The 26358-nt window shown below is 39.2% G+C and overlaps 2 protein-coding genes across 4 annotated transcripts in view; one reads left to right on the top strand and one right to left on the bottom strand.

Moving 5' to 3' along the window:
• Positions 1-4198: 4198 nt before the first annotated feature.
• Positions 4199-13932, top strand: sash3 (SAM and SH3 domain containing 3). 2 transcript variants are annotated; one of them, XM_054791293.1, is made up of 8 exons: positions 4199-4326; positions 7339-7434; positions 8452-8580; positions 8928-9075; positions 9151-9302; positions 9468-9680; positions 9765-9909; positions 11027-13932. In XM_054791293.1, exons 1-8 carry the CDS (start codon positions 4270-4272, stop codon positions 11332-11334), a joined length of 1248 nt encoding a protein of 415 aa, XP_054647268.1. In that variant the 5' UTR covers positions 4199-4269; the 3' UTR covers positions 11335-13932. The 2 variants fall into 2 exon arrangements, with proteins under 2 accessions (XP_054647268.1, XP_054647269.1); XM_054791294.1 differs by lacking the exon at positions 4199-4326 and adding an exon at positions 7703-8359 and having other exon boundaries at positions 7337-7434.
• Positions 10145-26358, bottom strand: part of zdhhc9 (zinc finger DHHC-type palmitoyltransferase 9) — a 42202-nt gene continuing 25988 nt past the window's right edge. The window contains exons 7-9 of one of the 2 annotated variants that reach the window (XM_054791297.1): positions 22706-22809; positions 22509-22629; positions 10145-18184 (exon numbers count right to left, since the gene is read on the bottom strand). In XM_054791297.1, coding sequence (XP_054647272.1) covers positions 17999-18184; positions 22509-22629; positions 22706-22809 — 411 coding nt within the window. In that variant the 3' untranslated portion in view covers positions 10145-17998. Of the gene's footprint in view, positions 18263-22508; positions 22630-22705; positions 22810-26358 lie in introns of both variants that reach the window. The other variant, XM_054791298.1, reaches the window with a different exon arrangement.

The following is a 26358-nucleotide window of genomic DNA, read 5'->3' on the forward strand; positions in this document are numbered from 1 at the left end:
CTTGAAAATGCTTCATGTAGTGGGCAAAGGAATACATAACATTTGCTTTTTTTACTAATAGTCCGTAGTCAACCACGGAACAGCACTATGTTGCATTATTTCTCTCAAGGCAATGTTGATTAAACACAAAATGATAAACAAGCAATTGGATTCGTTATTACAATTTCTACCTTTCCGAAGGATTGAACGTGGCTTAATGTTGCGGCCAACGTTGGTGACATGACAGTGAGAATTATTTTTTGTTGTTTCGGTTGTTTCCGTGCAAACGTGTGAACACCGACTTGACAGGAAGCAAAAATAGGCCTTCTTTCTTTTCATGTGGTTATGATGCCAGGCCAAAAAAATAAGCTTGACTTGTGCTGTTCTTCCCTCTCTGGTTTTACTCATAATGTGTTTCACATTTGGGTGTTTTCTGCACACTTGATACGGGAATGTCGCCTACCAGATGATAGAGTCCGTCTTGTTCTTCTAAAGACCAACACAATCCAATCTAACATTCTAGTCACTTGATTGGTCAACGTTTCCCCATCAGAAATAATCCATCCATGACAATAAAAACAGCCTTGCAAATGGGCAAATGGCAATAAACTGGGAATGATGGACATACCGGGCCGTGTTGGGAAAATGTTTGGACACTCGGAAACCTAAGTACGCTAGGTCCCCAACTTACGAACACCCGACTAGCGAACATTCACGGATACCAACACAAGCCGACTGGTCTATATTTGATTTTATTTTGCCTTGTAGTCGCTCAATCAGTATTTATACTGCTACTGTACATGCTTGACCAGTAGAGGGCACTGTGACACTGCTAATGCAGCCTTAGAGCTAATGAGACCAACACAGGAAGAGTTAGAAGCTGGGGAGATACAGTGTAAAGCTAAATGGAAAGCTAAGTTGTACAACCCGGACAGAGCGTGTGATTAAAGTTTATGAAGAGTTAATAGGCCTGCTTAATTCTACACCACCCACAGAACTGTTCTGTGGGTGGTGTAACTGTAAACTCAGCTGTTTACATCCCACCACGAGCTAACACTGCTAATGCACTAGGCCTCCTGCATGACATCATTGATAAACACGAGACCAAACACCCAGACGCTGTATTTATTATATCTGGCGATTTCAACCACTGTAACCTCAAGACTGTCCTCCCCAAATATTACCAGCATGTGAGCTTTCCCACAAGGGAAAATAACATCCTGGACCAAGTCTACTGCAACATGAAAGGTGCTTTGAAGGCTGTTCCAAGACCCCACTTTGGAAAGGCCGACCACATCTCTATATTCCTTTATCCAACATACAGACAACTTCTTAAAAAAGCTCCCCCTGTAAGTACAGCAGTTAAAGTGTGGAATGAAGAAACTGATCAAGTACTTCAGGACTGCTTTGGCTGCACAAACTGGGATGTGTTTAAAACTGCAGCGGGGAGGGAAGATTGTACTGTTGACTTGGATGAATATGCTTCTGCTGTTACTGGCTACATTAGCACATGTATAGAGACTGTTACCACCACCAAGTATTACAGAAAATACCCTAACCAAAAACAGTGGATGAACTGTGATGTAAGGGCTAAGCTACGTGCTCGTTCGACTGCATTTGTCATGGGCACCGCTGATGACTACAAAAAGGCCAGATATGACCTGAGGAGGTCCATACGGGAGGCCAAGAGGCAGTACAGACAGAAGCTGGAGGGCTACTATTCCACCTCAGACCCTCGGCGCATGTGGGCGGGGCTCCAGCACATCACAGACTATCGACAGCAGAGTAGCGTAGCCACGTCCAGCCAAACCACACTTCCTGATGAGTTGAATGAGTTCTATGCCCGCTTTGATACCCAAACTCCTGATGAGCAGAGAGGGTGGCTGAACCTGGGGAGCACACAGGACTCACCTCTCATGGTGACATCAGCTGATGTGCGCAGGGTTCTAAACAAAACAAACCCACGAAAAGCAGCAGGGCCAGACAACATCTCAGGACGTGCACTTCGGGTTTGCTCATCAGAGCTAGCTGATGTGCTTGCTGACATATTTAACCTGTCGCTTGCACAAGCATCTGTACCGACCTGCTTTAAGTCCACCACCATAGTGCCCGTACCCAAGAAGAGCAACGTGACCTGCTTGAATGACTATCGCCCTATAGCACTCACTCCTATTGTGATGAAGTGCTTTGAAAGATTAGTCATGACCCACATCAAAAAGAGCATCCCGGCGGCAACCGTGGACCCTCTACAGTTTGCATATCGCCAGAACCGGTCCACGGATGATGCAGTCAACACTGCCATCCACACAGCCCTTTCTCACCTACAGGGCCAGGACACATACGTCAGAATGCTATTTATAGACTATAGCTCTGCATTCAATACAGTCAGCCCCCACAAACTCACAGATAAGCTCCTCACACTTGGCCTGTCTCCCTCCCTCTGTAACTGGGTGTTTAACTTTCTCACAGGCAGGCCCCAGTCAGTCAGAGTCCACAACCGCACATCCAGCTCAAGAATTGTGAGCACTGGGACCCCACAGGGGTGTGTGCTGAGTCCACTCCTCTACACGCTCTTCACCTACGATTGCGTGGCCTCCCAGAACAACACCAGCATCATTAAATTTGCAGATGACACTACAGTCATCGGACTGATCACTGGTGGTGTTGAAACATCATACAGAAGAGAGGTGGCGGACCTCATAGCTTGGTGTCGTGATAACAATCTCCTTCTCAATACAGATAAGACTAAAGAGATGATCATCGACCCAAGAACAAGGGAAAAGGAGCTGCATAGACCCCTGTTTATTGATGAGACTGAGGTGGAGAGGGTGAAAACCTTCAAGTTCCTTGGCACACACATCAGCGAGGACCTCACCTGGTCTCACAACACCCAACAAATTCTGAAGAAGTCCCAAAGGAGACTGTACTTCCTGAGAAGACTGAGGAAATTTGGCATGCCCACCAAAATCCTGAGTTGCTTCTACAGATGCACTATCGAAAGTGTCCTTACCGCCTCCATCACTGTTTGGTACGGTAACTGTACAACACGTGATAGGAAGGCACTCCAGCGGGTGATCAAGACCTCACAGAACATTGTTGGGGCAGCCCTCCCCACACTGCAAGACATTTATAAATCTAGAGTCCTACGAAGAACACACAACCTCATCAAGGACAGCACACATCCACAACACTCATTATTCACACTCCTACCGTCAGGCAGACGCTACAGGAGTTTGAAGTCCAGGACCACAAGGCTGGCAAACAGTTTTTACCCACAGGCCATCAGGCTCCTCAACGAAGCACTCGCACACGCCGCACGCAACACACGCACACACTCATAGCACTTTATTTATTTATTTATTTGTATTATTTACTGTATTAATGTCTCGTCTGTTGTTGTTGCTTAATTTATTGGTATATATGTTTATGTGTTTATGTTTCTTATGTTCTTATTCTTTCATTTGTTTTCTTTCTTTTCTTGGGAGAATGAACAGAATAAGATTTTCATTGCATGGTATAACTGCTGTTTTACCATGCACATGACAATAAAACTCTCTTGAATCTCTTGAATCTTGAACAATAACATTTATCATTACGTATTATTATATCATTTTTATTATTGTTTTTTTCATTAATTATCCTCGTTTAATATTACTACTGCATCCAAACTCATATTTACATACATACACATATACTGTATATGTATACACGTACATGTAGTACCTATATCATTGGTAATATTACCTTTTCCCCTACTTACGAACGATTCACCATAAGAACGGTCGTCTGGAACCAATTGTGTTCGTTAGTTGGGGGTTGTGTAGTTGGTGCCCTGTTGTGTTTTTGTTCACATAAAAGCACCTTCGTTCAGTTCAGACATGCTGACAAACAGTCACAGCTGAGAAAAAGTAGCTGAAAAAGCACAAAGGAGGGCAAAGATGAGCAACAGCTAAAAAGAGTTGCGTGATTCACACTCAATAGGAACAGATGTTGCAACAAGGCCTCTGCACACATGCAGTATTGAAGAACCCTTAAAGCTTTTGTGCTGTTTTTTTGTGTTTGTGGAGCATAAACTCGTTAAAAAGCCGATGGTGCATGTTAAAATGTGCATGTGAAGAAGCCAGAAAGTAGGTTTGCATCTTCTACTCCTGTGTGGTCATGTGACTTCCCCTCAGCTTTTGGTTCAGTGGCGGGGGGAGTGCACCTCTGCATCATCTTTCTTCTGTCTGACTCAACACGGACAGACACATTCTCTGTTTTTGTTGTGATCTGTGGACCAGCGAAGAAGACATGCTGAGGCGAAGGCCTTCGAACGCCTCAGAGAAGGAGCAGGTGCAGAAGAAGAAGGTGAGTAGCGCCTTTTTGCCCAATGTTAAAAATGCATGCAAAAGCCAGAGCAGGTCTGCTTGTGTTGGTTTAGATCAAACGTTTGTTTGCGCTGCCAGTTCAGTCCAGTCCTGCAAGGGGCCGTCATGTGCATTACAAAGCAGGTGCAAGCTTGGTTTTTTTGTTCATTTTATTATTTTTTTCATTTATTTTTCTAAAAACGAGCATTCATTTTAAGGCATTTTTTAGTTGTTAATTCAATGTAAGTTTTTAAAAATATATTTATGATTTTTATTTGTAATGTCATGTAATTTTGCTCTAATAATCCACTCCAGTCCAGGCCAGAAATAATGTGCATTACAAAGTGCGTTTTGTTTTTGTTCATTTTTAATTTTATTGATAAAATGAGCATTCAATTTAAGGGATTTTTTAATCACGTATATTCATTGAATTTAATTCCGATTTTGTGTTAATTTAGTTGATTCTTTTCATGTCCTTTATTTAGTTTTGACTTGTAAAACTGAGTGTTACTTTCTTTAAAGGCATCTCCGAAATGCATTTCGTTCGCCATAGCTTTAACTGTAAAGGGGCCTGCGTTGTTTTTAACCTCATTTTGACACAGGAAGTCTGCTTATGTTCGAGCAGCAGGTTTGTGGTTAAGCTGCACACACAATACACATGAAGGCTTTTCTTACCAGAAACAGTGAAGTTCCTCTATTCCGGCACGGTGAATCATGGTTGCAGAAGTAGTTTGAGTCGGAAAAAAAAGTGTTTACGCCTTCAACAACGTGACACAATTTTGCCAGAGATAGCAAGAATGATTTTTAGTAGAGCACAGACCTCCAACAAGGCCAAACCAGACAAAAAAAATATCTGACTGACTGAAAAATCCTGACCCATCGTGCAATACTGCTCCACTCCAGTCCAGTAGGTGGCAGTAATCTGTTTTACAAAGTGGGCGCCACAGCTCCATTTGTGACGGCCAGAACTGCTACTGTCAGATTTTAACCCTGCTCGCTATCTAACTAACTAAATGACTAAATGAGTAACTTAACAATTACCCAAGCAACCATAAAATAGTCATGTGCACAGTCCTGCTATCGAGCAAGCAAGCTAACCAACTGACGGCTTAACCTGGTTGACTAGCTCACCCGCTAAATGACTAATTGAAAACACAACGACTTCTCGCATCACAAAATATGTGGAATTTGGTGGTCTGACTTTTGGCAGCTTGTTAGCTAATCAACAAACTAACAGCAAATAAAACTTAACCTCCACCTGGTTATGTGATATTAGTAAAGTCTTGCAAGCAAGCTAAATAGCTAGCAAACCAATGTATCTATTAACTAACTAACTGACAGCAACCAAAACATAAGCTCTCACCTGCTTATGTGGTATTTGTTGAAGTCTTGCACGCAAGCTAAGTAGCTGATTAACTAACCAGCAAACTAACATATCTATGAAGTAACTAAGCAATTAAAACATTTTTAAAACAAAATTTGGAGAAAACGGTTATTTGTGAGTGATTTTTGTTTAATCATGCTAGCTGACTTAGTGCCGGGCTAAGTAGCTACAGTAACTAGCTAACTTACTGAATGAAATGACTAACAACCATCAAAACCTAACTAACCTCTATTGACTAGACAGGACAGGAAAAAAAAAAGAAATATCAAAGAAAAAATAAGTTTGTTTTTTTTTTAAGCCGTGATTTTAAAAAAGAAAACTAACTAACCTTTTGTCTTGTGTCGGATGGTGATTTGTGCGCAATCCTGCTAGCTAGCTAGCTAACACACTGACTAGCTCAAGTAGCTAGCAAAGTTACTCATTAATGATAATGAAAAACCTTTCATTAGCTAGCTAACGCACTGACTAGCTCAAGTAGTTAGCAAAGTTACTCATTAATGATAATGAAAAACCTTTCATTAGCTAGCTAACGCACTGACTAGCTCAAGTACCTAGCAAAGTGACTCATTAATGATAATGAAAAACCTTTCGCCTGACACGGTTTGTGGAAAATATAAAAATGTGATGTTTGTGCAGTTTAGCAAGCTAATGAACTCACTGGTTCAGTCGTCCTATGCAATCTGGCAGTTTGATTATCGCTCTCACTCTATCAGGTTTTTTCAAAATTGACTTAATTAATAAATGCTGGCTGTTTTGTGTGTTGACTATACTATTATTAGTCAAAAATACTGAAAGACAAAAGGCATGCGTAGTATTCTGGCCACTCGTGTGTCAGTAATGTTCCATTATTGTGACATGACATTAGATTAGCATCACACTGCATGGGGTCAGCCCTGGCATGATAGAGTGAAAAGAAGTTCTCCTCTCATTCCGTGTGGAAGTGGTAGGTTTTTGGCTTCTTTGTCCTTCTTCCCCACTCCGTTTTACATCCTTTCTTAAGTTTAGAATACAGTAAATATACTCCTCACAAAATGTATATGTAAAAGTATTGGACATTTTGGACAACCATCCATCTATTTTCTATGCCTCCTATCCTCATTTTGGACATGTGCATTCAAAATTATAGAAACTCAAATTAAGTTGACCTGTAAAGGTTATACATTTTAGGTTCATCCTGAAATGTATGCGAAATATCCCTAACTTCTTGCGAGTAGGATAACTGGGAGGCTAAAGAGTTGCTTCATTAGATTGCTAATGTTTAAAGCCACAGCTCTCTTGTGTCTCTGCAGTGATCCCGTAGCCTGCGCGTTAGCGATGTGGCGTAAAGAAAGAATAATAGGAGTGTAAAGGTGACTATAGGGGTGCTATTTCATGTCTACAAGGCTCTAATAATGGTAAATATTGTATTTGGAGAGTTTTCTACACTGTAACTACAAAAATATTCCATTTATGAAAAAACTGTGTGATGTGAATGAAAATTGTTGACGTTCAGCAGTCACGTTTCCCAGAAACGAGCAGCCCCGTCAAGTGAAAACAAGTCCGATCACAATTTCTTCACACGTTTAGAGATGTGTGCCCTTGAAGTTCACCTTGAAGTTCATCCAGCAGGTTGCTTGTGTGTGTTTTCAGCTCACCTTGCAGAGGTCGAGCAGCTTCAAGGACTTCATGAAGCCGAAGGTGACGTCACCTGTCGGCCCAGAGAAGGACTTTGCGCTGGACGAGACTGTGAGTTGACCTGTCAATCACCAGTAACACCTTGTGGGAAGAAGCACTGTTTGCACTCGCTTTGCCAGACATGCACCACTTTTGAGTGACGGTCAACAACAGTGACTTTATTCCATTTCGTTTAATTGCAAACTTTTTTTTTTACTCAGTTCTTGTCAGGACTTTATTAGCTTGTGCAGATACAGTACACCCAATTTAACGTATTTATTTGAATTTATGCATTTTATTTATAATAATTCCTTTTTCATCTGTCTCCCATCTTGTGCAGGTGGACCTGAAACTATTTCATTTTATTTAACTTTCTTTTTCCTTTATTTGGATATTTTGGTTATTTTTGTGTGTGGCTTTCATAAGCTTGAGCGGGTGTATCTAATACAGTTTAATTAATTTTAATTTAATTTAATTTTATTTTGTTTCTGCAAACCTGAGCATTATAATTTATTATTAAAAAATTATTATATAATAACAATATATGAATAACATTTTATTTGATGCGTGTTTGTTTGTATTTAAAACAGAGCAAGAATTGTTTTTAAAAAGTGGAACTACTAGTGTGTCCACACGCTCTATCCTTGCACGTGAAGGCTCACAAAGGTGAATTCGGAATATTGCAGAAGCACAAAACTTCCCAATTCCACGTGCTGAAATGGTATCGGCGTGTTTTTAAAGAGCCAGATTAACGACTCCCCCAACTGTGATCGGAAATGCCATAAAGTGTAGCAGTAAAGATGTTGGGGTTTTTTTTTGAGATAATGTGAGCGTAAAGTGCAGACAGGATGTCCTCTGGTGAAGGCTCAGTCAAGCAGAGAACCGCCATGTCTGACAAGGACGTTTCACGTTTTGTTGACGTCAGTGAGCACGCGCGACACAATGTTTGCTCGAGCCTTCCGGATATTTGTCAGTGCAGATAAATCGTCTTGCCCATGTACGTCTTTAGTTGCAATCAAAATCAACATCACACGGGAAAATCAGTTGTTCGGATTGTTATTGAGATGTTCTTAAAATATGTCTTGACAGGTAGAGGAGGGCGTACCAGATGGAGGCAAATGCGGCACCAAGCTGGGCAAGAAATGGCGCAACGTCATCTCCCGTACAATGACACGCAAAACCTCCAAGATGGTGCAGAGGGTATTAGCTGAGGAAGAGGTCAATATGATTTTACGCACTCTAGTTAGAATAATATAAGAGTACAATACATTGCCATTGGGAGAAAAATACACAAAAGTATGTTAATTGTGTTGCTGTTATTATTTGAGCAATGTCGACATCTGCTGGTTAAAGCTATGTACTGCATACACTAAAGTAGCGCAGTAGTCCTTTTGTAATAATAGCAATTGCTTAAAATTTTATATTTTTAAATAAATTAAATATTAATATTAATAATAGCAAGTTAGCTATCAAATTTAATAAAATTAAGTACTTTTAAAGATAAATCAATTAAGTTAAATACAATTAAATATAATTCGATTAAAATGGATCCCTGCATGTTTTAGCCTCTCCAGGGGGAAAGCAGTGAAGAAATGTCCCCCGTCTCCCCTAGCTGGCCGCCAGCAGGCGTGAATCCAGGCCAGAGGACATCCATGTGCTCCACAGGCTCAGAGGACACAGTGTCCAGTCCGGTCACCTGCCCTTTTTCCAGCAGTAAGTCCTCATCATTCTGTTATCTTCAAGGATCGTAGCCCAAAGATGACCGTCCTCTCCTGGATTCATGTTAAGACAGCGACAGACAAAGCCTGGACAGCGGTTATTGCCAGAGGGACAGCATGAGACTGGAGGACAACGCGTACAATGGACCCTTCTGTGGACGCGCTCTGGTGCACACTGACTTCACACCCAGTCCTTACGACGTGGAGTCCCTGAAACTTCAAGTAAGTCTTACAACAATGTTCAAGGTCCAGGCTTGGGTTTAGTGGTTAGCATTAGGGCTGATGTTCACACCTGGGCTTGGTATCGTGTAAAATTAGGGGTTAGGGCTAGGAAAAAAGGTTCAATCTGTGTACAACAATCATGGTGGTGCATCCCGCCTCCTGCAGAAAGGCGACATCATCCACATCATTGAGAAACCTCCTGTCGGCACCTGGACAGGGAAACTCAATAACAAGGTGGGCTCGTTTAAGTTCATCTACGTCAACCTCCTGCCCGACGAGAGTCCCCCTGCCAGACGCAGGCGTTGTGACAACAAGACCAGCAGAACCAAGTCCAAACCGACAACCCTCGATGAAGTGCTGGATAGCATTGGTCTTACAGTAAGACGCCTGCTAATTAATATTGGTGACTATACAGCGCCCAATCAGCAGCAGCATTTCTAATGACAGCCTCTCCTCTTGCAGGAACTGACTTCCTTGCTGTCCATGCATGGCTTCCAGAACCTGGAAGACTTTGCTGGCCTGCGAGAATCTCACCTCAATGAGCTGAACATCACGGACCCAGATCAACGCTCCAAGATCCTGAGTGCCACCGACTTGCTCAGAGAATGTGGGTTTACTTTCAGATATATTTTCATATACAGTACATAATGTTACGCGGTTGAACTGCCAGTCGTGTATTTTTTTTAAAATACCTCCTTCAAGGCTTTCAGTGTGTCAGCTTGTTTGCACACACACATGCACGAGTAAAAATGAATAAGCTTTATTCCAGAACATTAGAGCTGAACTGAGGAAAAAAATCGTAAAATGAAGAGAATAAAGCGGTAATATTAAGAGATGATGTAAAAGGGTCAGGCTGCAGAAAAAAGTTTTAACCTTCCAAGAAAAAAATTGTAATATTGCAAGAAAATAAGCGTTATAAGAGTACAAAAATCCCAATATAACAAAATACATAAATGTTTTGTTTTTCATAATATAAGTCATAATATTAACAAAAAAAGCTTCAATAGTATAAGAATAAAGTCATACATTTAACAGGAATAAAAATGCATTAAAGTCTTAATATTAGGGAAAGGGTTAGTAAGAAAAAAAGCCATAATGTTAAAAGACAAATATGGTAATACTAATCAAATACAATCTGAATATAACAAGCATACAAATGTTGGGGAAAGGGGGAAAATGATAAGAATATTAAAGTTGAAAAAAAGAAAGTCGTAACATTGCCTGAAAAAAGCTGAAATGCTACATAACATGTAATAACGTCTTACCAGAAATTGATTTCAATATAATGAGAATAAAATCTGATATAACAAGAATAAATATGTGGGGAGAACAAACATGTTAAAAGGTACAAGAATTAAGTAGTAATAACAGGAAAATAAATTGGGGAGTAAAATCACAAAATAAAAACAAATATGGACTTTTTAAATGAAAAAAAACTGTACTATTACAATAATAAAGTCATAATATAATAAGAATAAAAATGTATTTTTGTGGAAAAAAGGTATATTACAAGAAAATTGCAATGTTCCAAAAATAAGCTGAGTCGTAATATTCTAAGAATAAATGAGTCCAAGTATTCATGCCCAATTAATCCTTTTGTACACAAACAAACAAATCATTTCGTTGTCATTTTTGCAGAATATAAAGAACATAATGACATGTTTAGAGATAATAAATGTGCTTTAGACATCTTGTATTTAAAAAAACTGTAATTGCTTTGTTAGCCGAGGATGAATGCAGCCCGGAGGGACAAGAAGGAGAAGAAAAGGAGGAGGACGAGGACAGATCTATGGTGGACGCCCGGGAGCCAAGGGACTCCGGATGTTTTGAGAGTTCTGAGCACCTGGAGGATGGACACGAGGAGACAAAACCAGAGGAGGAGCTCCAGGGTGAAGAGACAGAGAACAATAAGCAGACAGAAGGGGAGCTCCAGGAAGAGAAGGCAGAGACCAACAAGGAGAAGAAGCCATCAGAAGCACTGGATGATGTACAGCAACATCTGCAAGAACTTAGCGTGCAAGATGGTTCTTAAAGGGGACCTATTTTACTCATTTCAGGCCTTTGTATTGAGTTCTGGACTCCTGTCGAGCAGCTACACACGATAACCCACACAGATAACCCGCTTTCTAGATCTTCCAGACTCTGCACGTCTTCCTGCAGTGTTTCCTTGGGTTCCTGCCTCCCACCCAAATGGTCTGTGTAATTTACTCCACCCCATGCCCTCCTCCAGGTACACCTCCCGCCGAGCCCACTCCGCTGTGATTGGTCACACTCCAGAGCGCTCCCGAGGACATCCGGCCAGCTGCCGAAGCCCTTTTGTCCGATTACTTACACAACATAAACACAGCTATGACACTGATAAATTGTTACTTCCAGCTTGCTCTTCTGACTCTTCAACACGACCAGATAACGTTGGAAAGGCGTCGGACTTCAGCAACAGTTTGGTGGATAGTCCAGCTTGTATTGTCCCATGTTCACAAAACAGTCCCGTGTGAAGTGCCGTTGACAGATGAGCATATTTTTGTCTTGTTGGCCGGGAATGCCTCTTTAGGCAACACCTGAGCATACGTTTCCTGGGAACCATTGCTCGAGGCGTTAACACCGTGAACAGAACGAAGCAGAGCGGGGGTGCTGAGCATATAAGGATGTCCGGGTTGCATTGACGTCAATGGAACTAGGTTTAAAAAAAAAAAAAAAACAACTCTGTAAAACACAAGCTTGTAGAGCCGTCCAAAACAGCTTTCAGAGCTCACCTCATTATCTGATGCGTTGGCATCGTTAACACGAGAATACAACATTTATAGGTCAGAAAAGAGGAAAAGTATAATAGGTCCCCTTTTAAAGAGCCCAGACTAACTTTTAAGAGCTAGACGTGATCCATGCGGTTTGTTAACAGCAAGACAAACTCTGCTGTTCTGTTGCAGACATTAAACTGCTTAATGCTGTTTGCTATAAAACTATTAACTTGTTACGGATGGACTTTTCCGGAATATGGTACATACTGTACAGTGGTGTGAAGTAGTGTTTGCCCTGTTTCTGATTTCTTATTTTTTTGCACGTTTGTCTCACTTAAATGTTTCACATCATCAAAGAAATTTAAAATATTAGTCAATGACAACACAACTGAACACAAAATGCAGTTTTGAAATAAAACTTTGTATTATTAAGAGAGAAAAAAAAAATCATGAAGCGCCTTTTTAAGGTCATGCCACAGCATCTCAATAGGATTCAGGTCAGGACTTTGACTAGGCCACTCCAAAGTCTTTATTTTGTTTTTCTTCAGTCATTCAGAGGTGGACTTGCTGGTGTGTTTTGGTTCATTGTCCTGCTGCAGAACCCAAGTTGGTTTCAGCTTGAGGTCACCAACAGATGGTTGGACATTCTCCTTCAGGATTTTTTTGGTAAACAGCAGAATTCATGGTTCCATTTATCACAGCAAGTCTTCCAGGTACTGAAGCAGCAATACATACCCAGACCATCACACTACCACCACCATATTTCACTGTTGGTATGATGTTCTTTTTCTGAAATGCGGCGTTACTTTTATGCCAGATGTAATGGGACACACTCCTTCCAAAAAGTTCAACTTTTGCCTCATCAGACCACAGAGTATTTTCCCAAAGGTCTTGGAGATCATCAATATAGTTTTCTGAGAGACGAGCCTGATGTTATTTTTTTTCAGCAGTGGTTGTCGTCTTGGAACTCTGCCATGCAGGCCGTTTTTGCCCAGTGTCTTTCTTATAGTGGAGTCATGAACACTGACTTTAACTGAGGCAAGTGAGGCCTGAAGTTCTTTGGATGTTGTTGTGGGGTCTTTTGTGACCTCTTGAATGGGTCCTCGCTGCGCTCTTGGGTTAATTTTGGTTGGCCGGCCACTCCTGGGAAAGTTCACTGCTCTTCCATGTTCTCACCATTTGTGGATAATGGCTCTCACTGTGTTTTGCTGGAGTCCCAAAGCTTTAGAAATGGCTTTTTAACCTTTTCCAGACTGATAGAGCTCAATTAATCTCAGTTATGTTTAACTGGGGGGGTGGGGGCACTTTTTCACCCAGAGCCATGTAGGTTTGGATTTTTTTTTTCTCCCTTAATAATAAAATGTTTCATTTAAAAACAGAATTTTGTGTTTAGTTGTGTTGTTGTTAACAAATATTTAAATGTGATGCTAAAATGCTGAAACATGCTAAAAAATAAGAAATCAGGAAGGAGGAAATCACTTTTCCACACCACCATACAAGATCTGACAGTTACGGATCTCAAAGACTGTTAAAGGCATCAACTGAAATTCCTAAAAAACAATCAGATACATTTTTGTCACCTTGTCTCACACTGTTTTTGTTCAACCAAAAAATGTTGAATAATTGTTAAACACAAATGTAAAAGTTAAAAAAGTGCGTTGTAATAAAATTGTGTGGATTTGGTTAATACACACATTTACTGCAGCATCTCACACACATATTGTATTTTTATTCTAAGTAATACTGGTCATGCTTGGTGGTACTGTTAAATATTTTATGGCTGGTAAATTTAACTGTAAATATTAGCCTAAATAACCATGGATTTTGGACACTATGTATAGTTAAATCCAGCATAACATTTAGGAGTTTATTACTTGTTTAAAAAAAAAAAACAAGATTAATTTGAAGTAGAAGTAAAAGACGAATATATTTTCCCAAATTTTGGTTTTACTGTATTTCTCTTGCTATTACTTGTTAGAGTTTGTTTTTTTTTTAATTGTACTTTGAGATTTGCTCCAAATATGTATTACAAATAAAATATATTCTTAAAAATCTGAATATATTATTTGCAAATGTGCAGTTACTTAATAATATGGTTCATTAGTAATAAATTAAAATAAATTATATAATTTATTGGATTCCCTATACTTACAATAATCAATTGATGCAAAGTTAAATGGCCTTACTCCAAAAAAAATCTGTAAATATTCAGTTAAAAAATAAATCAAATGTGTTAGATAGAAACCATGAATAATAAGACAATATGGTTTATTTACCAGACGTATTGATCATGTAAAAGAAGTGTAGAGTAACTGGAAGGAAAACACGTAGCAGAATCACAGTGTTAATACCCAACAAAGTGAACATAAATAAATGGAATACTACTGCATTTGTATACATAATGTCTTTATATATATATATATATATAAAGTATCTACTGTATATCAGAGCATTCAGATCTGATCGTGGCATTTTTATCACATAAAATAAAAACCATACTGTTAGAAATTGTCACCTTTTTCAGAGGTTCACATACATTCAGCCTTTTGTACGATGTTTGTTTGCCTCTCCTCTCTAAATATGTTGAAATAAAACAAGAAAAGGTTCTTTAAGAGGGTCCACAGTCCAGCTGCCAAAATCCCCAATTTCCTTCTGCACATATTGCTTGGCTGTGTTAAATAACCAACAATGCTAATTGGTAATAGGCTTGACCAGATAAGTCACCATGTCTACATGTGTATAATCCACAAACACTTCTTTCCTGCATACAAACACAAACAGTGCACAATCACAAACTAACACTAAAAATAAGCTTTATCGCATTTGCCCTCATGCGACTCCCACTTTCAATCTCTCGATTTTTATTTCCTGCAGTCAAGATTGATGATTTGGGTTCTAGGCAGCACTCGAGATACACATAGAGAGTCAACCTTGCTGCTTTTGCCTGCTTTAGTACCAAGCATCATGTCTACTTGTAAATATATGTACAATTCAACCATGGCTTTACTTGTTTTTTTGCTCTTTACTCAGTGACGTCAAAGCGAACAGTTGATCCCTTTGTGGAAGATTTTACACACGGATTCCAAGATGAAAAAACAATAATACACTCCAAAAAAATACCTCATTTTGATTGTTTTCTAGTTGGGAGTTGCGGAAGATTGAGATACATGCACAAACAATGCATTTTGGGCAGGCTAACTGTTTGGAAGAATGCCCGCTTCTGGTGGCTTTTACAGCCAAACAAACATGGCCGACTCTAATTAGTTAACTAAAAGTACAGATGCGAAGTAAACGAGCTAGCGTCCTAAAAAAAAAGTAATGTAAAGGATATTTAAACATGATTTTAAAGCTGTCAAATTCATTTCAGGGGCCAGATCCAGGTGCAAGCGCGGCTCGTACTTGACAAACGTGAACTACCGCCACCTGCTGCATCCTTTCAAGTTCAACGTAGGGTCACTTGAGGTCATGGAATTGGGATTTTGAATAAAAATTCCACTCTATGGTCACATGAAACATCCTCACAAGACCTCAGTTCAGTGAGCACCGAAAAGTTAGCTGTGCCCGTTTGTGTTGTGCATTATCTTTGGCTTTTTGGTGACATTTATTCAAAAGGAGCATGACGAAGGAGGATATTGCCTACAAGGTACGCACAAGTACACAGAAAAAGCATTCAAAACAATAAGACTCATGGCTTGTTTTTATCATTTTTACTTTTGACAGTGGTTACGTTTTTTTTTATACACAAGTAAGAAGACAACGGAAATCACCTTAGCCATTAAAGTTAAGTGGTTAACTTATGTTTCCACTTGTGTGACAGTTGTTGAAAAAAACATTAAAAACTGCATTTTTACTAAATAAGCTTTTTATGATGGCAGTTTGACCGCGGAAAGAATTATTTCCATTATTATTATTAATTTTATACAGTAGTGTTTGTCAAACGTGTTTACACATGTGCCACCTGAACATTTTTCGGCTTGTACTCGCAGGTTTGAGTTACTATTTCAGCAAAGGACATTTTAATTTGAATTCATTTGGAGCGAATCGTTACTTCATACAGTATATATTTCATGTATATAGTGATTTCCTATAAAAATCTCTGGTGTACAGTGGTACACATACCACAATTTGGAAATCGGGAATCCAAATGCAAAGTTGACGAGCATCCTTCGTGGCTCCACCGTGGCGCCTTTGAGCCTTCTTGTTGTTTACCACCAAAATGATTGATGCTTAGCTAAGCTAACAATCGTCTACCAATGACAGGACATGGGTCTCAATCTTCACATCTGACTTTCAGCATGAAAATAAATCAATTTTAATATGTTTTCGAAGTGGGGCATACCATACTGTTGGGGCCTCCCTGAAAACACATTTTCTGGTGCATATATTTTGTGGAGTTTTGTTCTTACCCGAGACTTACTGTAGGAACCAGGAATCAATGCCTTTATGCCTTTAGACATAACTCACGTTAGCTTAGCAGGTTTGAAAAAGATGTTTTTCCTGATTTATCTCAACTTGCTCCGCCTCCAAGGGTTGGCCTGCCTCACACTTTGAAAAAATAGAAAATAAACCCAGAATTTCATCATTTTGACTTTTAACTGTGTTCACACTTGCGGTTTGGTACTTTATGTGCACTTTGGTGCAGTTGGCTTCGCGCTCACATTGGTATTAGCGGCGCAGCAACGAGCCTACGCATAAAGTAAAGACTTGATTGGGCTGCTTTTGTGACAATCCACGTCAGTTACTTTTACATTTGTTCTTACCAGCTTAGATTTCACAGAAAGCTTTCAAAATATGCTTTCAAAGAGCGCCGTTGTCACACACACACACACACACACACACACACAGGGAGAGAGCAGAGTAGAGACAGCACTTCCACCACATTTTCTCTTCCATATTTGTCATTTCTGCATGCTTTTTGCTGTCATTTTAACACTGGCCCGTGTTTTTAGTCTGTGTAGCGTTCACAGTGGAGCTCAACTGAACCGAACCGCACCAGAGTCCACTTGCAACTGGATCATCACGTTCACATTTGACCAAACGAACCGCACTAGCACAAGAAATGCCCCAGAGTTCCTTCGAACTGAACCAAACGCGACAAGTGTGAGCAAACCCTCAATCTCATTTGACAGCATTAACGTTATTTAATACTGTTTGGGCGTGTCTGCTTGCTGACGTCTGTTGGGTCCAATGTAAGGCACGGTTGCTACTAGCGTCCAAGAACATCAAAAGTCAGGATTTGGTCTCACACACACACACATAACGTAAGGGCGTGATGCACCTGGAGATGATATTTCATGTGCATAAAGCGTCACGTGTTAATAATAATAATAATAATAATAATAATAATAATAATAATAATAATAATATATACCCATGAACATCAATGTATATAAAAATGGAAGGACTGGCGTCGCCATTGCTAGTAACAGTACTGAATGCAGCAATTACCAGAATACAAGGTAGATTTTACACTGTATGGAGCCTGTAGAATATGTCAGCTACGTGTGTGTGTGTGTGTGTGTGTGTGTGCGTGCGTGCGCAGGACATCTACAGGTATTTACACCCAGCCTTCTTGATTTGCATAGGGCATGTAATGTGTGCACAGACCGTACTTGAATGAGGATTTACACGTGTGGAGAAGCAACATCGTCCTTGCCGGGCCACTTGGAGTATAGCGGTCACACACATTTAATGTTTTAAATAACAACTGTGGGTTTGTCATGCGCACTTCCCAGCCCATCTCCCCCCACCCCCACCCACCCCTGTGCTAGCAGTCTTCCCTCGATGAGTATTGTCAAGTATTCGGGAAGATGCTGACGTTCCGTGAAATCACCCCTCTCCCTGAGGAGGATGTGTCACTCAAGCAGGAGCGCGGAGGAGGAGGAGAGTAACTGAGCTTGGATTATTAAAGTTCCTGACCGTACAGGACTCAAGAGGACGGCCGCAACGCCATGGGTGCAGCTAGTGGCTTTTGTCTTTGGCTACGGAGGTCTCGGCGTCTGTCTCGGGGGAAGCCAAAGGCGGGGCGCCGGTTGAAGGAGGGCGGTCCTCTGCAGGGGAGGAGGAGTTGGACTCTGCCGAGGCAGCGATGCCGGACTTGGCGTCGTCAGGCGTGTGCTCATTCGGGATGAGCGGCGCCGTGGTTTTCTGTAGGCAGAGGACACGAGTCAGCCTCTTTGTTGCAGTGCTCTTGAGCTGCTTTCAGGCAGAGATCCCCAACAATTCCTGGAGCAGACGAGCCGGCAGTTTGCATTTCACACAGAACCCAGCAAAACATGATACTGGCAAATAATTACATAATCAGTGCAAACACTGTATGGAGTATAAAATACTTGTCGGGCAACGACAACACAACCCGGGCAGGTGAGTGTCAGGTGAGAAACTTCATTTGTGGAGCACAAAACCAAATGTATGATCATTTATTGAGGTTATTTAAATGATCATAATCATAAAGGAGCACAAGGGCCACACTGGGAAAAAAATAAAATATAAAACATAATAATAAAATACAATTTAATATTAAACACAATAAAATACAACTAAAGAGAAACATTTTATTTAACAAACTGAAAATTATGAAGAAATGTATAATTACAAACATAAGCCGGATTTTTCTGAAATAAATGTTTAAAAAAAATACAAAATAATTTAAAAATACAAAAACATATATTTTTTAAAAATGAGGGAAAAATCTCAAAGGAAAAACTATTGATTGATTGATTTGAACGTTCTTTTTTCCTCACATTCTTTCACAGTAGTAAAGCTCTCATTTCACAATTCCAAATGTCCAAAAGGAGCAGGAAGAAGCAGAGCTTGTTCAATCCTACCCCCTCTTTGTTTCACATCCAATAGCTAATACATGTCACAATTACTAATACATTTCACATACTAATAATACAGTTCATCATTCTTCTTCCTTATATATTCTAAATATCAACTGCCTTTAGTGCCTTTTGAATTGGGTCATTTTAGTGCATTGTTTGAGTTCTTCACTCAACCTGTTCCATACACGTAAGTGTTTCAAGTCAAATTTTTTCCTAAGATCATATTTCCTCTCTCTTGATGAAAAGAATCGTATTACGTTTCTGGGTAGCTTGTTATTTTTTGCTTTATGCAGAATTTTAGCTGTTTGAAAGTTTACCAGATCGACACATTTTAGTAGTTGTGATTTTAGGAATGGGGGGTTTGTATTGCATTGTTGCATTGTTCTCCATGAGCGGCCTTATGGATGACCCTACTTGATCTTTTTTGTAGTACAGTTAGTGAGTGAAGTCTGCTTTTGTAGTTATTTGCCCATAGCTCCGCACAATAAGTTAGATGTGGTAATACTAGAGAACAATAAGGAGTATGGAGTGATTTTTGGTCCAGAACAAATTTTGCCTTATGGAGTACAGAAGTGTTTCTTGCCACTCTGTGTTGTATATTTTTAATGTGAGATTTCCAACTCATTTTGTCATCTATTATAAAATGCCTAGAAAGTTATTTTCATTCACTTTGTCAATGTCCACGCCATCTATTTGGATTTGCACACAAGTATCTTTTCTGCTATTACCCAATAGCAGTATTTTAGTTTTACTTGGGTTCAGGGATAATCTATTTTTATCAAACCATCTTTTTAGTATAGTCATTTCATCTGTGATCATTTTTATTAGCCTTTGTGTGCTATCTTCAGAACAGAATGCGGTTGTGTCGTCTGCAAATACTAGCTCTAGGTCTTTTGTGACGTTACAGATGTCATTTATGTAAAAGTTAAACAGTTTTGGCCCCGGTATTGACCCTTGGAGTATGCCACGTGAGATATGTAAGCATGTAGATGCATATTCTCTTAGCTCCACATATTGCTTTCTGTTTGCCAAGCAGCTTTTTAACCAGTTCAAGACTACTCCTCTGATTCCATCCCTTTCTAGTTTGTTAATTAAGATATTGTGATTAATTGTATCAAATGCTTTTGCTAAATCAATAAATATTGCAGCTGTGCACTCTCTACGGTCTATAGCATTCGTCATTTCCTCAGTTATTTCGATCAGCGCCATGCAAGTTGAAATGTTAGCTCTGTAATCATATTGGCTATCCGTCAACAATTCATTCTTATTTATAAATCTATCTAAATCTGTTGCTGAATAGCTTTTCTGTGATTTTAGAAAATGGTGGCAATAGAGAAACTGGTCGTAGTTTGTGAATAGATGTTTGTCCCCTGTTTTGAAAACTGGTACGACTTTAATTATTTTCATTTTATTTGGAAATATACCAGTCTGAAATGATAAGTTACTAACATCAGTGGTTCCGCGATCTCTGTAGTGACCTTTTGTATCATTCCCATGTCGATACCGTTACAGTCAATTGATATTATTATTTCTTTTTTGTCACACTGGTGAGGAACATGGAGTTGGGATTCCTGTCTTTACTTACATTCCCTTCTTCCGCTGACAAGTTACTTGGGATTCTTTTTATCTAAATTAGGTCCAATGTTTACGAAGTATTTATTGCACATCTCTACTACCTCACTCATCTCATATCCCCATTTTACCCCCATATTTTTACATTTCCATGTTTAAAATATTGAGGGTAATCAGCTTTCTTAGATCCATTCCTGATAATACTGTTTAAGATGCAATATGTTGCTCTAAGGTTATTTTTATTCTTGTCTAATAGTTTACTATAACATTCTCTTCTGCATAACTAAACTAAAAACTTAAAATAATAAATGATAACAAAATTTATTAATCAAATGCTATACAATAAAATAACTAAACATTTAAGTTAATAAGTCTGAAATATTCATCCATCCATTTTTATGCCGCATATCTTATTAGGGTCACGGGTATGCTGGAGCCTATCACCGCTGACTTCGGGTGCGAGGCGAGGTACACCCTGGAGTGGTCTCCAGCCAATCACAGGGCACATATAGACAACAAACCATTCACACTCACATTCATACCTATGGACAATTTAGAGTCGCCAATTAACCTAACATGCATGTTTTTGGAATGTGGGAGGAAACCGGAGTACCCGGAGAAAACCCACACACGCACGGGGGGAACATGCAAACTCCACACAGAGATACCCAAGCGGCGATTCGAACCCGGATCTTCCCGATCTCACAACATGCTAACCACTCGGCCACTGTGCGGCAAGTCTGAATAAAAATAAAAATTACGGAAAGCAGCATATAAATATTATGAGAATAAAATCCTATTTTGATGACAAAAAAATGACGAAAACAGTTGTTTGATATTATGAGAATGACGTCGTATCAGAACTTGCTGAGGAAAAAAAAAAAAAAATCTAACCAAGTCACATTTTGGACCGAATGATAGCACTGTAGTTCTCCTATAATAAAATACAAGTTTCCTAATACTGCACATAGTGCATGTACATTCCATACATCTGGAACTTAGGTTCCCAAAGTGGGCTAAACGCAGCCCAAGGGGTACACCAATTGCCATAGGGGGTATGTGAATAAAAATGAAAAACAATTCCGAGTGCGCCTGAATGCCTCATGGCACAAGGAGCACGGAGCAGAAAGGAGACAGCGCATGAACTTGTTGATTGCTCTGTGTGCATTATATGAACAAATAAGTAAGTAAGTTCATTAAGAGGGTTTTAATCTTCAAGATTTCATTTATATTGGTGTTCAAATCCCCGCACAGCGCAGAGGTGAAAAGCTGTCACTGTGAGTGTGGATTCCACCCCGAAAATTAGGATTTATCATTGGTATTTTTGTACTTCGGATACTGCTTTGTCGTGATTGTTAAACGTTCCCCTTCAATTGGTACTAAATGAATATGCAGACTTCAACAATGGCCATCGTGAGGGGACAAAAAAAAGTGAAGCTCAAATTCAACCAATTCAAACGGAAGATGAAGACATGTAGGATGGTTACTTGCCTAAGTATTTATCACTGCTCATGTCAAAATGTGACTAAGCAAAGTACACATATTTAGAATTACTATAAAATGAATTAACCGATTAATTCTGTTCAATATTTCGAGTTAATTAAGATCAAAAGTAGAGTAGGGGGTAACAAGTTTGGAACAAGTTTGGGAACCACTGATCTACAGTATGTTACATTACAAAGTCTTATTTTTTTTTAAATTTTTCACTGCTTTTTCTTACTTTAATGCACGTAAGTCTTACAAACTACAATATCTTAGCTCTTCAGGAAATTCAGCGTTATATATTTTTTACAAAAACACACACACATTTTTTTTCTACTATTTTTGTGTACAAAATCTGACAGGCCTTTCTGCATCGTAGCATTCAAAGCAGCAACAGCTTCAAATACAACTGGGCCCCAAATGGCTCCACTGGCTCATTAGCCATTGGATGGTTTTTATCTTTTTCTAGTCCTTCCCTTTTCCCTTGCCTTTGGTTTAGACGTTATGTTGCAGTCTCTCTTCTTCACTTTAGACAGATTGGGTGATGTGAATGTGGGGGAAGGTAATGTGTTTGTGTGTGCTGCTTGTGTTACCGTGGTTTGTGGTGCCGGGTTGCTGCTGTTCGAGAAGGAGAAGGAAGAGGAAGGGGAGGCTACAGCAGACGATGCTGCAACTGGCGAATCCTCTTGCATCAGACCCCTTCTGTCCAAGACGCTAGAGAAAGACACAGCCATCAGTTAGTCTGATCTTTTAATGCATTTACATTTAATACATCATAACAGGTCTTTACCTAGGGTACGTGGGCCCACACAGCACCTCGCAGCAGTTTTTAATGATGTTCTTGTGACTGTATGGGTTCTGTACTCGGTTTTTCCCCGACCAAGACCCTTTGATCTGTCAAAAAAGTAAAAAAATAAGACAAAGTCCAAAACATTCATCGACATCTGCTACAGAGCCCAACGTTCCTTTGAAAACAATTTCCCCCGGCCTTATACCTTATTCAAAAGCATAGCTCTATTTTTAGATGTTGTTCCCACAGGCTATGCTTTGACCTACTAAAAAGGATCTTGTCAAGGATGTAATGATTCCTGCTTTAAAGGAAGGATACTGCTATGTGCCAAAAAGGCTACAAATAAATGTTCAAGCCAATCTACTGATTCATTGAGAAAATCAGAAAAAAAAAGAGTTGTAAAGATCTTTCCAGAAACAGCAAGAATTAAAGTATAGATCCACTCAGCCACAACATTGGTACACCTCCATTATTTAAAGCCATCCAATACAAGAGCAAAAATCGTTATTCATTTGAGAGTATACTGGGAGAAGCTTTTAATAATTTGCCTTTAATACAGAGTATGCAAAATTGACTAACCTGCCAGTATAAACTTTCACACCCCTTTTAACCAGCCTAAGTGGGCGTGGCTTGCACGTGCTATTTTTTTATTGGCCAGTGAGACAGTTGTGACACTTGTGCCGTATGCAACAAGAGGCTATCTTTTCATAAATGTATCCTCAACGTATGTGTTGTATTATTAACATCTCTATTCAATTAACAGCCTAGTCTCCTAAAGTTGCCTGGCAGGTGGTCTAAAAAAGCAAAACCGCAGGGTGTCTAATTAGCACCGGGTCAAACAACATTGGTATTAACAGCTGTAGCCATAGGCAACCCCTTGATGTAATTTCAATTAACTCCACAGGACATCAGTAGCTGAGTGGTCAGCATCTTTATCTACCTCTGCATGCATGCACAACCACACTACTGTTGTGAAACCTATGCGTGTTGCATTTGCTGTACTCAGAATGAACTCAACAGCTGTACTAAGGCTGGCTGAGCAGTTTGTACAAAAAAAAAAAAAAACTCACTCACTCCCCTGTTACTACCGCAGTAGATATTTTGCCAGGTGTCCCATCCCCTGCAGGTATGGATGCATCTATTATTAGGCCAATCACAGCTATGGAAAAACAGCTGGGCCGACAGCCATTGATTCCGCTCCGGGAGCAATATCTCACACTGTAAGGTGCACATTACACAGCTTCATTACTCATTAAATTGGAGAAAAAAAATGAGGACAGTCATTCCGGTAGAACATTTTTTCAAAGCAGGCTATGAATTAAACAAAGCAGGAAAAAAAATAGGAGCACACTCTTGCTCTACAGCCATCGAGAACCTTGGCCAGCCTGTTCTTTGTCAGAAGTGGGCCAGCAGCAAAATAACTTACTGTAGGTTAGACACTCATTCAAGCGCCATCTCATACAGCAGCCGCCTTGTGTGTCAGTAGTGACTTATTCATAGGAGAGACATTCACAGAGCTTGCAAGAATTACTGTATACTTTGTCCATGATAGCAATAGTATGATGACACACAGATGACGTGAATGTGCTTTTTTTCATTGCAAGGAGAAAAACTATAATACATGTGAATGATGTTAGTGTAACTCGAGATCACTGAAAGGAATCTGAAAAGATCCATGTGTATGAACCATATTTATTAACTAGATTTTATTAATCAAATAATATTATGGTATTTACCAAAATAATGTTGGCATATTTAACAGTTTATTATTGTAACTATTTTTGTAACTAAATTTTTTTCTTAAAAATATAAAACGTACAAATATTTAACATATTAATATTTAACAACTATTTTACAAATGTGTTCCCATAACATTGAGTTTTATATATATATATATTTATTTTATATATTTTTTATATATTTATATAGAGTATTTGTTCATATTTTTATTAATTTATTAGATTTTAAATTTTTTGTTTTGTTTTTTTTCCTCACAGTCTAGCCCTTTCCTTTTGCTAAATATTTTTAATAACATTATATGATTATTTATTTTAATATTTGTTAAAAATATAGCTTAAATGTAGCTGACAAAAGAAAACAAATGAACACATTGTGTTTAAATTATATGTAAAATATTTGTATATTTCTTTTTTTGGTATTACCCTATTTGAAAAGCGTCTTGAGGATCAAGATGTGCTGACCCGTTAAAAAAAAAAAAAAAAAAAATCCTAATGGCATAAGACGTCATTTTTGACAGCCTGTGTATTGAAGAAAAATAGCACTATTTGACTTAAGTGTATCAATAATGCATCACAAAGATGCAATACTTTGCCGTATTGATCTTTAAGTCCCTCCCTTACTCAATCCATCAATACATCTCCACATTTTCTTCTCAAAAGCTTCCCCTAAACACCAGAAATCAGTCACGACAGCTCGATTCTAACATCCTTTTAAGAGGAGGAGGAGACGCTCTTGCCGTTGATGTTTATGGCAGCAGATCCTGTCTGGCCTCCTGGCGACTCCAGCTCCTTGCTTCAGGCTGTTTTTAGCTTTTCAAAGTGCTTTACAGTCAATTTGTCACATGACTCAGCTGACTTGACTGGACACGTTGCTCTTGTAACGACATTCTCGGTCTCAGTGCTGATGAACTGTTGAGTATGGGGCAAATTTAATCCTCAAAAAAGAGCTGTTCAAAGTGTATTTTACAATTTCATTGGAGATATGTGAATGCATTTCAATATGCTCTCTGTATATCCAGAATCAAATAATGTGTAAACATTACACTTTACACTTCTATTCTGAAGCATACTGTTGAATTTGATTGCCTGCCACAGCCACACACTTTACCAAACCCCTGTCCTGCAGTTGTGAAGAAGGCAGTGCCGTTGTCATGGTAACAAGCGCTGTCGTCTTATAAATCGTTTACAGCCTGTCAATGTTCAGCCTACCAGCCATGCGAACCAACACTTTTGACAGCTGCACTAGACTTAATTACAGGTGGAAATAACTACCGACGCTATGTCAGCGTGATATTTTGTCAACGATGATGAAAATATCTTGATACAGAGATTACATACTAAGGACTAAAAAAAAATGATAATAATAAAAATCTCTATTTTTGTGAAATTTGCCAGAGGATATTCATTTTTAAAACATTTTTTCATTGTCACCTCTGGTCCTTCAATTTGCCGAAAATGGCAACACTACACAAGAAACACCTTTGTTCCTAAAGGCAAAAAATGTCTCATTTAAAACCACTGAAAATGCCATTTTTAATTTATTTATTTTGTGTCACTGAACAACTTTACTATGCTGTTGTCATTACACTAATTGTGTCTTGTCCTCAAAACACTATTTGTGTGTGGTTGTTTAATTGAACATAAACAGTGTGTCCAGCCCCATGATGGTGAAACTACGACAGGGCTCTCCTCCCTCACCAGCTGATATTGGGTAGCTCACCAAAGGGTCAAAGAATATTGGCTTCAACTCGATGTAATGTTTTATTAGAACTGTTGAATTCAGACTTAATGCCTTTATATAATGACAAATGACCACAAAGACGATGGCCACACTGTTGGAGTGGAGATGTGCTCGGTAAATAAGGTAGTGTCCAATTTAAATGTTGCCAGTTATAAATAAAACACAAATAGTAG

The sequence above is a fragment of the Dunckerocampus dactyliophorus genome, chromosome 11, assembly GCF_027744805.1.
Source record: "Dunckerocampus dactyliophorus isolate RoL2022-P2 chromosome 11, RoL_Ddac_1.1, whole genome shotgun sequence".
NCBI lineage: Eukaryota > Metazoa > Chordata > Actinopteri > Syngnathiformes > Syngnathidae > Dunckerocampus > Dunckerocampus dactyliophorus.